This window comes from Manis javanica, chromosome 4 (genome assembly GCF_040802235.1).
Source record: "Manis javanica isolate MJ-LG chromosome 4, MJ_LKY, whole genome shotgun sequence".
NCBI classification, from domain to species: domain Eukaryota; kingdom Metazoa; phylum Chordata; class Mammalia; order Pholidota; family Manidae; genus Manis; species Manis javanica.
This window is the reverse complement of record NC_133159.1, coordinates 167,032,742-167,046,225: the sequence shown is the minus strand read 5'-3', so window position 1 is coordinate 167,046,225 and position 13,484 is coordinate 167,032,742. Positions and strand designations below refer to the sequence as shown.

Here is a 13,484-nt window from a genome sequence, read left to right as displayed (position 1 = left end):
TAATAAGGCATATGGAGCCGCACCAACCAGGTCAGAGCATGAGAACTATATAAGCAAGCCTCTCCTTCCCCTCTGGGTCCTGCCCAACTCATTTGTTTCACAAAGAGCTGAAGAATAAAGCTTTCTGCAGAAGAATCCTGCTGTTGTTGCATGCTGTTCTTGCCGGCGAGGACAGGGCACGCGACAACCACACACACAGCTCCCTTCTGTGTTTTTTTCCCTCTGAAGTTTGAGGCTTTGGGTTATATAAAACAAATGGTTCCTAAGTTTATCAAAATTCAAAATGTTTAAAATTCTGAAAATCAAGTTTAGTTTAGAATAAGGAATATTTGGACTGTCCTTAATGAAATGAAGTTACAGAAAATAAGGAAAAAGCATTATAAAACTAGGACCTTAATTCCAAGGAATGGTCATTTCTTACCTAGGATCAGCTTGATGATTTGTAATGTCCCTGAAATCTCTTAGAGGTTATAAAGGTAAGCTTTTCAAACAGGCATTGATTATAAGACAGCAGACCTAACCCCAGCTAAATACAGGTTTTGGAAATCTTTTGGTTTCAAATTTTTCAGAATCCATTGCGTCCTCTGAAAAGTGATTGTGGCATAGATGAAAAATGAAAAAATACTCATTGAATTAAGTTGAAATAAAGACTTTCTTTAAATATATGAGTCACTGCTCTATAATTAGGGGAAATACCAAGATTCGTGTATTTTAAAGTACCCATGAAATAGTAAGTTAGAAATAATTTTGAATAGGACTTGCCAAACACACTTATGCCTGTGTACCAGTAAAGGACCAACATTGGTCACCCTGCAATGACTAAGTCTTTCTGTCTACAATTCGTTTCCTTCACTACACAAAATTACATGAATAAGCTATCTTCACTACACAAAATTACATGAATAAGCTATCTTCTACATTTATTCTCTATTTTCACCCCTAGGTCTTTGCATAACTCATGAAGGGAGGAATAACCTTTTTTGACTGAGCATGCTTTTATAAAAATAGTATCATACTTCAGTGGCCCCCAATCTTACCATGCTTCAATTTTTCTTCATATGACTTAATTGCTACTTATCCTTATACATTAATTGGCTTATAATCTGTCTCTTTGACTAGAATGCTAAGTTCTATGAAGGCAAGCAGTCATCCTGCTGGCTATATTACAATCTAGAAGAGAGTCTAGGACACAACACACATTCAAATAAATACCGAATAAATGAGCTGGAAGTAACAGACCAAAAAAGTATTTATATTATATCTTTTATTTATATTAGAGAAATTTTATTACAGGTTTTAAAGTTGTTTCTTTAATTTTTTTTTTAAGTTTAGGGGTTAGAGAGAAATTGCTTTGGAAGGAGAATTGGGGAGAAAAATTTAAATAGAAAATTAGATTTTCTTTGGTTTCATGTTACTCATCTCCTTTTCTGCTATAAACATATAACTTAAGTAATGAACGTAATTAAAATTAAAAGGACAAAAGCCTTATGATAAGGACCTTGTGTCCTAGATTATGTACTATATTCTTCATAGCATTCTTTAAGTTATAAAGTATATTAAATGCCAAAAATTGATCCCAGTATGAACTCTGTATATTGTAGAAAGAATTTTGATTGTAAATATTTATTATGTGGTAAATCTCTATTTCCAGATTCAACCAAGCAGGGTACAAATATTCCACATAGGAATATATGGATAACTTTAGTTCTCTATAAATCTACCTCCAGCAACTCCAAAAAATTTTAATTACTTACCCGTTAACATTTGTAGGAATTGTATTTATAAATTATAAATACTGAGAAATAAAGATATTATGCAATAAATATTGACCTTTTAAATCTAGCCTTTTCAAGCAAAAGCATTTTAGCTAAATTTAAATTATCTCTAGAAAAGCATATGTAACTCTTTTCTATACTTACTTGCATGTACTCTGAAAGTTCAAAATAGGCCCTTCCAATTTGGCACAGTACCCAACCAGTATTGTAGTGGTGAGAAGGTAGATGGCTCAAGATATTTATAGCTTCTTTGCAGTTGTATGAACACAAAGCTAAATAACCTTTCCCCATTTCACGAAGAAGGCTCATCAAACCTTCTAGGAGAAAACAATATAGTAAATAAAGGAGAACACAATAAAAGTTTGGTTTTCTAGAAAGGCTAGTTATAAAAGAATTCATTAAAAATTCCAACATCTATCTAGAAAAAATGGATTGCACTTTAGTGAACTTAGAAATTTACTTAAAATAAGTGAATAAAGTAAAACACAAAAAAGATGGTAAGGATTTAAAACAGACCTGCAGCTGCTTTCTGTAGATTAAATGCCTGGATCTGAGGTGTGATTGTGGAGATTTTCCCTTCAGAAATGATGGAAGAGTCCAATTTTGTAATTTCCAGGCTATCATTTATGTTAGGTTGAGTTATTCCTCCTTTATTGGTTTTACTTTTTGTTTTTCTGTTTGGGATTTTAGGTGGAAACTTCATTTTTAATTTTTTGCTGTTCTCCTGTGTAAAGGAGGAAAATCCCACACTTGTTACACTATGTATTTTAGACTTACCCCCAACCCCTCCTCAAAAATCAGATATGAAATAAATGTAAAATTTTGATGAAGCTATATTTTTCTCAGAAATTTTATAAAAACAAAAGACTCCAAAGTCATTTAATTTGAAATGTAATAATTCTAAAAATAAACCACATTAGTGTTTAAAGTAAATCAACAGTAAGTGTTGCCCTTTTCTGGAAGTATATCACCTTCATTTATTTTTAAAACTGAAAAAATAAGTCAATGTAATACTGTAATTTTCTCACAGCACCGTAACTGTTAAGTTATAAAATTGTTAATCAGTGTATGTCAAAGTTAAAGATTATCCATATTTGTCGCTAGACCAGTAAAATTTACCTAGGCATAATGAGGCCTCCAACTGTGCAAAGAAATGTGCAAAGAAAGCACAGAAAATTTCCATTTACCCTTTCCCCAGTTTTCCCCAATAACATCCAACATAACTATAGTACACCATCAATCCAGGAAACTGGAACTGGTACAATACTATCAACTAAACTATAGATCTTATTTGGATTTCATCAGTTTTTACATACACTTTTTCTTCCCTTTTTTTTTTTTTTTTGGTGTATATAGTTCTATGAAATTTTATCATATGAACGGATTTGTGTGATCAGTCACAATGATAGAGGGCTATTCAATCACTGCATAAGGAAACTCCCCGTGCTACTCTCTAGCAGCTACACCCTCCACCCAGTCCTGACTCCTGATACCGTTGATCTACTCTCCATCACTCTAACTTTGTCATCTGAACAATGTTTTATAATATTTATTAAAAGAAAAAGAAATTTACAAATGGTATAGATGGCTATCCAAATTTTAAAACATTTTTTTTTAATCTTAATTTCTTAATTTCTTAGAGATGGAGTCATCAATACAGAAATCTTGGAGGAGCATTAAGTAAACATGACATACGGAAATCTATTACCTTGGTTGTAGAGCTGTCACTAGTAAAAAGTCGAGAACTTCTTCGAGGCAGTGCGTTTGGGGGAGATGTGATAGTGGGGCTCAATACCTGAGGTGTTGTACTAAAAAAACAATTGATAAAAAAATATACATTAAAAAAAAAGTTTGACCATTAACTGTTTTAATCCAGGTATATTAAAAAACATGCATTCAATATGTTTGCACTACAAAGTTGACAAGTTTGGTTAGTCCTTTTCTCATCTCTCTATGAAAACTTAGGATTTAAAAACTATTTGTGTTACCATAAAATAATAAAGATTATGGTACAGATCTTCATTCTGAAATCACTAATTTGAACTTAAAATAATCTACATAAAAATGGTGGGTCAGTAAATGGTAAACACCTCTATAAATTGATTATCTTTAGCCCTCATTTGTAACTATACCAACTTAGGGAAAAGGAAAAGGTAGTTAGACATGGAAAGTCTAAATGTGGGATATTTGACAACAAATAAATACCAACAGAACAAGGAGTTATTTTCCCATAAATTCAAATAGCCATATCAAAGTTTATTATGTTCAGACTAAAAGGAATCTAATAACCACATAGATACATTTTTTACTTTAAAAGCAAACCTTAAAAAACAAGAATTCCATTCTTAGAAAGCAAGCAAATGTAAACTCACTCAGAGTGAGTAAGTCTATGGACTAAACTGGTTACAGTTTATGGGAAATCTACTAGTTACCTGAGTTTGGGTCAGAGGGTTCTAAGTAAGGAGATGCTGCCCTGTGAGTTAAGAATGCCCAAGCAGTCCTTCCTTAAGCCTTTCAAAAGATAGAATCTCAATGCAGGATTCAGCAAGTGAGGTCATTTGGGTTGGTCAATTAAGTATTTTTTTTAATGACAAAATTTTTTGACTTTTTTTTAGAGCTGTTTAAGGTTCACAGAAAATTGAAGGGAGAGTACAGAGAGTTCCCATATGCCTCCTGCCCGTGCACCCCCTGCCACATGTGCCTCCCCCACCAACAACACTGTCTACCAGAATGGTAACTGTTACAACTGATGAACCTACACTGACAGAATCATAATTATCCGAAGTCCATCTCCCTCTTCAACCACTCATCTTTCTACTTTCAGCATGTTTTGCCTTTTCCAGAAACCAATTCATTTTTAAAAGTACAATATGCTTTTTTGGTACAACTATGTGTCATCTGTACTACAATGTAAATTGTATTTTGCCAATGAGATTACCTAATTACAGAAAACAGTTTTGCCTATGAAGTGAGGGGGATAATTTCATAATTTGGAGCAGTTTATGAGGAAGACAAACCTGAGAAAGATGAGATTTCTTTAAATCTACAAACGGCTACATGAGGATAAATCTTGTGGGGATAGAAGTAAAAATAATAAGAAGAAGGTTCTGGGTATGGGAGGTTAAAGAAAATAATCTCTTCCTGTATCATAGTTTTTGTTAGGGTTCTGTTAGCTCCAAAGGGCCCTCTGACAAATGGGAAAAATGCCCTAAGTCTGACAGGCACCAGAAAATGAAGCCAGATACTGAATGTGAAACATGGGTCATAGCATATTAAATATATGTGTGTGTGTGTGTGTGCGTGCATGCGTGTGTGTGTGATTTTAACCAAGTCTAACAATGAAAGGAGTGTGCTCCAGGACCAGACTGTTGAGGTATGAAAGCAGGTTCTATCACTTACGACACCCCATGCGATTACACTTTTTAGAAAAGTTTTTGTAAATAGCGTTGTTTGATGTATGAAATGTATTCTAGTAGCTGTTAAGAAAATGCCTTGGAGAGATTATAGAAATTCTTTTTAGAGGGTAATGTGTTAAAAATGATGACACTGTTGTTAACAACCATTTGATCAATAAATATGAGAGATGCCCTCTCAAAAAAAAAAAATGATGACACACAAATTTTCTTGGGTAATTTGGAGAACTATGCTATTCTAATCATGTCTAAAAACAACATTCTAAATAAAAGAACAATCTTCTGCGGCCAGTTATGATGGAGTAATATAGGCCAGATCGACTCTCCTATCTTTACACTGAACAAAATATATGAAGCACTGCTTCTTAGACATCAGACAGCAGGCAGCACATGCTTGAGGCAAGTCCTGAGGATGCAGTGCAGAGAAGAGGAACATAAATTAGAGCTCAATGGTCTCCCTGTGTTGAGAAGAAAATGTTGAGAATTCAGGGAAGCCTAGGTAGCCAGAGTTTGCAAGTCAGAGTATGAAAGGAGAGAGCTACAGCGGAGCTCTAAAGATCTGCAGGTTCCCTACAATCTTCAGTTGAAAGCTCATCAGTACAAGTTTTTTTACTGTTGTATATTAATTGTCTGGTCTTTCTCCTAGATTCCTGGGGGCAGCTTCTTAATCCTCAGATTTTTTCCAACTACTGGGAGTCTTTTATTCAAGGTGGGCCCCTGGAACTATGCCTGAGTTCATTATGCTAATGAAGTGACACATGGTGGGCTCCCTAGATAGTTTCAGGATAGGGGGCTGGCTTGCTGGAAAGAGAAACTGTGATTACAGGGTTGGGGCTTTAAGCTAGGTGATACCTATCTGACCTCCTCCAAAAAGGGAAGGGTGGCTGAAAACTAAGTTCAGTCATGTGGTTAGTGATGTAATCTACCATGCTTACGTAATGAAACCCCAATAAAAACTGAATTATCAAGCTCGGCTGAGCTTCCTGGTTGGTGAACACGTATGCCAGTAGGGTGACACATCTTGATTCCATGGGGAGAGGACACAGAGGCTCTGTGTTAAGGACCCCCCCAGATCTCACCTTATAAGTCTCATTTGTCTGGTTCTACTTTGTATGCTTTATAATAAAACTGTAATTGTAAACTTTCCTAGATTCTGTGAGTTGTTCTAGCAAATTATTAAACCTGAGGAGATAGCAGGAACCTCAAGTTTCAAGTCAGTTGGCCAGAAGGATAAGTGCTGGGGAGCCTCTGAACTGACAACTGGCAACTTGATGACTGTGACCTCAGTCTGCAGTGTCTATGTCAAGTCTGGGTAGTTAGCATCAGAACTGCATTACAGTATTGCAGTGAGGAAATGACCCAAATCTGGGGAAAGAACTACTGGAAAGAAGCAGACAGAACACAAATCTTGGCATACACCCTGAGCTGAGAACAGCTCACATTTTTAATAGCCAGAGTGAAGAAACCTCATACTAAACAGGCCACTGAGTATTCAAAGTACTACTGCCTCAACAGTGGAGTAAAATTAGTCCAGACCAAAGGCTGCTCTTGTCCCACCTAAGGAAAGTTAAAAAGCATGACTGGAAAAGATCAAAGTTAACAAGTAACCTAACTGCATCGCAGAATAAACTTAAAGAATGCTTGAAAGAATAAAATATTCCAGCACTCAACAAAGTAAAATTTCCCATAAGTGATATCTAATCAAAAAAATATATACAAATACAGGGAAATATAACCTATATTGACAAGAAAAATCAACCAGTAAGACCAAGAATTGGCAAACTAAGACTCAGTAGACAAGATATCTAGTTTAAAGGTGCTATTATAATAAGTTCCATATGTCAAAACGGTAGAAGAAAGCATGGACATGTTAAAAGAACCAAATCAAACTTCGACATGCAAAACAGAATGTCTGTATTAAAATACGCATACTGAGATTAACAAATTAGATACTACACACAAAAAATTAGTTAACTTGAAGACATAGCAAGAAACACTATCCAAAATCAGAGAAAGGAAAAAGCCTGAAAACAAAAATGAACTGAGTATTAGTGAACCATGGGACAACTTTAAAACAGGTTAGTATACATGTATTTGGAGGCCCAGAAGGAGAGAGAAGGGGACATGGACAGAAAAAATAGTTGAAGAAATAAAGGCCAAAAGTTAGCTAAATTTGACGCAAGCTATAAACTCACAGATCCAAGAAGCTCAGTGAATCTAAAGGCCAGAAAGAAAACTACACTACAGTACATAATTTCATGGCTTAAAAATCAGTGATGAAGATAAAACCTTAAAGAGAAGAGATTATATATAGAGAACAAAAATGAGAATGACGGCAGACTCCTTGTTGGAAACAATGCAAGCTAGAAGATAGTAAAACAACACCTTTAAAGAAAAAACTCAACTAGAATTCTGTATCAGGTGAAATCTCTTTCAAAAACAATAACACAGATGAAATAAAACTTTCTTCTGACATAGAAAAGCTGAAAAAAGTCATCACCAGCAGACTGGACTATAAGAAATGTTTAAAGAATTTCTTCAAGATGGAAGAAAAGGATACCAAATTGAAATTTGGATTTACAGAAAGGAAAGAAAGCAAGAAAGCACCACTAATAGTAAATATATAAGTAAAGATAACATAGACTTTTAAAAAAAATTTCTAGAAAAGATAACTGCCGAAGGTAAAAACCACAACCATGCAGTATGGGATTTATAACGTGTAGGAGTAAAACATATACCACCACAGCATAAGGCCTGGGAGAGGGGCATGAATGTATATTGTCACCAGGTTTTATACTGTACATGACATGGTACAATATTACTTGAAGTGAGACTTCGGTAAGTTAAAATGTATATTATGAATCACAAAACAACCTCTAAGAAGATAATATAAAGAGTAATTGTTAATACGGCAATGTTATGGGTTGAATTGTGTCTTCCAAAAGGATTATGTTGAAGCCCTAGCCCCCAGTACTTGTGAATGTGACCTTATATACAGATGTAATCTTTACAGATATAATCAAGTTAAGATGAGGTCATTAGGGTGGGCCCTAATTCAATATGACTAATAGTCCTCATAAAAGGGGAAAATCTGGATACATAGACACAAAATGGCCATGTGGAGAAAGAGGCAGATCCTGAGTCATGCTATCCTGAGACAAACTAAGAAATGACTGGAGCTATCAGAAGTGGGAGAGACAGGAAGGATCTTCCCCCAGAGGCTTCAGAGGTCAATGGTCCTGTCAACACCTTCAGGATTTTGGATTATATCTTTAGAATTGTGAGTAAATACATTTCCGTTCTTTTAAGCCACCGATGTATTTTGTAATGGCAGCTGTAGGAAACTAACACAGGTGATAAAGGGGGTAAAGGGCAATCAATACAAAGAACACAAAACTAACAGTTGATGCCTATAATAGTATATTTGCTTAGTTTCAAGTGAAATGTATAATTTAGTAGATTATGTTTATATATTCTTTAGGATTGACATATCCTTGGCCTATCCCTCTCATAACTGAGCCCCTGGTGATCACTATCACCTGTCTATCTGCAAGCTGGCACTCATGAAGAGACTTACCATTCTGGCATTTTTGGAATATTGATTATTGATCGAGGCCTTTTATATAGTCAAGGTATATATACACATAAGTGTCTGTTTTAAGACTTATGGTACATGTTCACTGTTTTAGAAGGGGACAGAGTTGTATCTTTCTCTTAAAATATTAGCTATAATTTATTTTTGAGTCCTTGAACAGGAGAAGAACTTCTATTTAATGCTTTCTGGATTATTTGAAATTTATTGGAAGATTAATTTTATGATCTGTTTATACAAGGGCATAATAAGGGAAGGGAAGAATACAACTTCCCTGTACTTGACCAATGGAGAAGTCATGTAAATAAGAAGAAAGTTATTTTGAAGGAGTGTCAGAATATCTGATTTAAATAAATTCATGAGGGAATTAGAGTAAGCTAAAAAGACATTTCAGCTAATTCTTGTTTTGATGCATTATAATTTCCAACTAAAACCTAGAGTGATCTTTTCAGTAAGTTAGAAATTTCAAATTTGACATACTCAAAATTTATAATAGTCATTCCAGAATTCTTGGGAGTCAAACCTGCCTTAACTGAAAAAGTATGATCATGTTTTACAGCAACAAAAGGTGAACATCATCAAATAATAACCATAATAAATACCTTGTTTGTGGGCCAGAACTTTGTGTTTGCGCAACAAGAATTGGAGTTACCTCTCGACTATTTCCACTCTGTGAGAAGACAGACTTTGTTCCAGTTTGGCCAATTCTGGTAACAGACTGTAAAACACAAAATGTCAAAGGTTTGTGAATTGTGAATTACAGTGTAAATGATAAAAGACAAAATGATGCTCCCATCTGTATTTTCCCATACAAGATTTCGTAATATATACTGTCATATGAAAACACAAACTATTAATGTTGTTATTTTTGTCCTATTGTAATTATTGTTTTATTAGAATGAAATCAGCCATTTCCTCATTTTAACCTCAGTATTTTTTTTTTTAAGTCAGTTTTTTTTTTTTTTTTTTTGAGAGGGCATCTCTCATATTTATTGATCAAATGGTTGTTAACAGTTAACAACAGTAAAATTCTGTACAGGGGACTCAATGCACAATCATTAATCCACCCCCAAGCCTAGTTCTCATCAGTCTCCGATGTTCTGAAGCACAACGAACAAGTTCTTACATGGTGAACAAATTCTTACATAGTGAGTAAGTTCTTACATGGTGAACAGTACAAGGGCAGTCATCACAGAAACTTTCAGTTTTGATCATGCATTATGAACTATAAACAATCAGGTCAAATATGAATATTCGTTTGATTTTTATACTTGATTTATATGCGAATCCCACATTTCTCCCTTATTATTATTATTATTATTATTTTATTTTTAATAAAATGCTGAAGTGGTAGGTAGATGCAAAATAAAGGTAGAAAACATAGTTTAGTGCTGTAAGAAAGCAAATGTAGGTGATCAGGTGTGTGCCTATAGGCTAAGTATTAATCCAAGCTAGACAAGGGCAACAAAACATCCACGGATGCAGAAGATTTCTCTCAAAACAGGGGGGTGTGGTTCTAAGCCTCACCACTGTTGATCCCCAATTTCTCACCTGATGGCCCCCCTGCGACTGTGCCTGTCTTAGGTTGTTCCTCCCTCGAGGAATCTTACCCTAACATCAGTATTTTTATCTTTATACTATCCTTTCATCTTTCACTTTACTTCCCAAGGAAAGGCTCAAAATTCCTGCAAGCCATTTATTACGTATCTTTTCCAGTTGGGGCTAAGTGCTAAAGAATTTTAAGACAGCTACAATTCCCAAGATTTATGATCTATCAGTATACATAATTTATACAATATTATATATTATATAATATTTTTGAAAAAAACATAAGATTTTTTAACCTTTCTTTGGCACTTGGTAAACTAATAGTTCTGTAATAGTTTAGAGGAGCAGATTAAAAAAAATTAATTTGATTTTCCAAATACAGGACATTGCTCTTAGAATTAACATTTCTTTTTGGTATGTTCAATCTTTTATTAGTCTCTGCTCCCTTGAAAGGGAAAAATTTTTTTGCTTGCTCCTTCTGTCTTCTGTGACTTATCACCTTATTTCTATTCATTTTCATCACTTAGCATCATTATAAAGTGATCTATGACTATTGTGCCAGTGGGTATTTTTAATTACTACCAGATAATTTTCTTCAAAACTTATGTATTTTCTATACATAAGCCAATGTACACAACTGCACATTACAAATAATCACTAATAAGAACTTTCTCACCTGATAGGAAAGTCTTATTTTGGCTTTTCCTGCATTCTATGGCATTGATCATCTGCTCCTTTCTGAAACTGTCTAACTTCCAGAATAGTAGAGTATCTGAATTAACTGTCCTACCATTTGATTTGTTGGCCTCTCTTTCTTCCACCATTTCAAAACTCTGGTTTTCTCTTTTTCCCTAGGAGTGCCTGGCCATCTTGACAGCTTTAATTTTATTTCCATCACCAGGCCATATTCTTTACTTTTATTTCCATCACCAGGCCATATTCTTTCCTCTATGACTAACTACCACTGAATAGTTTCACCTAATCTACCACCACCTCAAAATAAAACTTTATAATCCTTCCTCCTCCTCCTTCCTCAAATTGGAACCTTTAGATTCACTGAAGGGACAAAACTTAAAGTCAATTCTGACCTTCTCTGATTTAACAAAAAAGTATGTACTGCACTCTCTACTCAGTGTGATACTTTTAGTTGTTACTGCATGCAGATTTACAAGTAGAACTTTTCTAGAAGGTCTTCTAATAGTGTAAGAAGAGAACAGAGGCAAAAGAGGATGAGAGGGCAAGTGGCCTTTATTATTTGGGTCCTCAAATCATGTACCTGGTTCTCTGCCTAACTTGTCCTTCATGGCTATGGCTCACCTGGTTTTAGCCTACTTCACCTGGCATGCCAACCACCACCCTAATATGCATTTTCGTAACTGTAACAAATTAATTTCCACAATTATATTTCACTCCCATAATAGTATAACAGAAGGTAGTTGCCAACTTTAAAATATCAGATTTAAAATAATCCCCACATTAACTACTTTACAACCACTTTTTACTACTCTTGGGCTTCCTATTATCATTCATTAAAGCACCATTATAGAAAAAAAAATTGAAGACTCTAAGGAAGGAAGTTCAGAAGTAAAAGTCAAAAAACAACACGAAAAAACATGTCTTTAGAAGGGTAAGGGGGCTTTCTCAGTCATTCACAAACTAACTAGTATGCCTTAGTTAAGCATGGCAAAAAGCATTTTCCATATGTAACCTAATTTAATTCTCACAGAAGATAACCCTGCAACACAGAAATGGCACTTTGGCCTCCATTGCCATAGACCTATATAAGAGAACATTGTTAAAAGAGTCTCAAAAATGGTTACAGTATTTACTATAAGGATATTGTCAAATATTTTTCATTTTACTACACATTTACTACATTTACATGGATCCACCACAAAAACTTTATTCTCAGAAATAGCTGGCTTTACATGAATCCATTTTTTTCATGTTAATGTTAGTACAATAAAAAAAGTGGTGAAGACAAGTGAAAACTGGCAAGTATAATTTCTGTTATTTATATTCAAAGTGATGAACACAATCTTAATTTTGTTAAAAAAATTAAAAAATAAAAATCTGAATATGTTAATTTTATGTGGTCAAAAGAGCAACTAGCTTTGTGTCACCTGCTATAACCAGGAGGCTATGACAATGATGACCTTCTCTTACATTTAGATCTGCAACTCTAAGGCAATAGCAATTATATAAAGTTAGATTCTCTCTGAAATTGCCTTTAACAGATTGGAATTTCAAACAAATTTCTTTCACAAATACCAAAACTGCATTTTACATGGAAATACCTTTTTTGAAGGGGCTCCGGTGGATGGCACGTCAATTACAGAAGATGTATTAGTGTAGTTTTGTAAATAGGATCCATCTCCAGGACTTGGGGTTTCTAATGGCAAAATCCCAAAACTGAGAAGAGGTTGAAATCAAGGTGTCAAAAAGTCATCAAGGCATATATAAAGCAGCAGTATACTTAAATTAGAAGGTCTAAAAGGAAGAGAATGGCAAATCAGTCTTGGGGGCAGTGAGGATCTGAGGGGCAGATTAAAAATAAGCTGTGAATGTAGACTATTCCACCCACCGTAACTTAAAAAAAAAACAAACAAACATGTAACTAAATTGAGCAGCAACTACTGACATCAGGAGATTAGAAATAAAGATGAGTGCTTTGTAAAAGCTAAGATCCAGATGATCATATTATCTCAAATTCTTGGAATTTATGGAGTTTAGACACTATTACAGAGATAAATATCTCTAGAGACCACTGATTCCATCTGTGGATTTAATGAGTTGTTGAAATCTCATGGTCATGCTATTTTATTAGCTTCCTGGCCCCAGGACCTAATTCATACACTGTTCTAGCATGTAATTTCTAATTTTGATACTTCCCCTCTGGGCTGGGTTCCTATACATTTACTTCTATTACACACATATTTCTATTAATTTTGACGAAAGACTTCATACTGATTGTTTTGGAAAACAGTTACTTTTAATAATAACTATTGTTGTTGCTCTGATTTTATCATAGCATTACAACATTTCCAGAGGTTCACTGCTATTCACTGTTGCACAGCCACAAAGACATTATCCTTTAGTGCATACTAGCTGAATAAGGCATATTTAAGAGTTTAAAATTTTTCTCCAATATTTACT

At 34.5% G+C, this 13,484-nt stretch overlaps 1 protein-coding gene across 6 annotated transcripts in view; it reads right to left on the bottom strand.

Moving 5' to 3' along the window:
* The window catches only part of CDC27 (cell division cycle 27), an 84,019-nt gene that overhangs the window by 30,010 nt on the left and 40,525 nt on the right, over positions 1-13,484 (bottom strand). For 4 of the 6 annotated variants that reach the window (XM_036997297.2, XM_036997299.2, XM_036997296.2 and 1 more), the window contains exons 8-12: positions 12,626-12,740; positions 9,383-9,498; positions 3,484-3,583; positions 2,292-2,499; positions 1,920-2,092 (exon numbers count right to left, since the gene is read on the bottom strand). In XM_036997297.2, the coding sequence (XP_036853192.1) occupies positions 1,920-2,092; positions 2,292-2,499; positions 3,484-3,583; positions 9,383-9,498; positions 12,626-12,740 (712 nt within the window). The remainder of the gene's footprint in view (positions 1-1,919; positions 2,093-2,291; positions 2,500-3,483; positions 3,584-9,382; positions 9,499-12,625; positions 12,741-13,484) is intronic. The other 2 variants (XM_036997298.2, XM_036997295.2) reach the window with 1 other exon arrangement.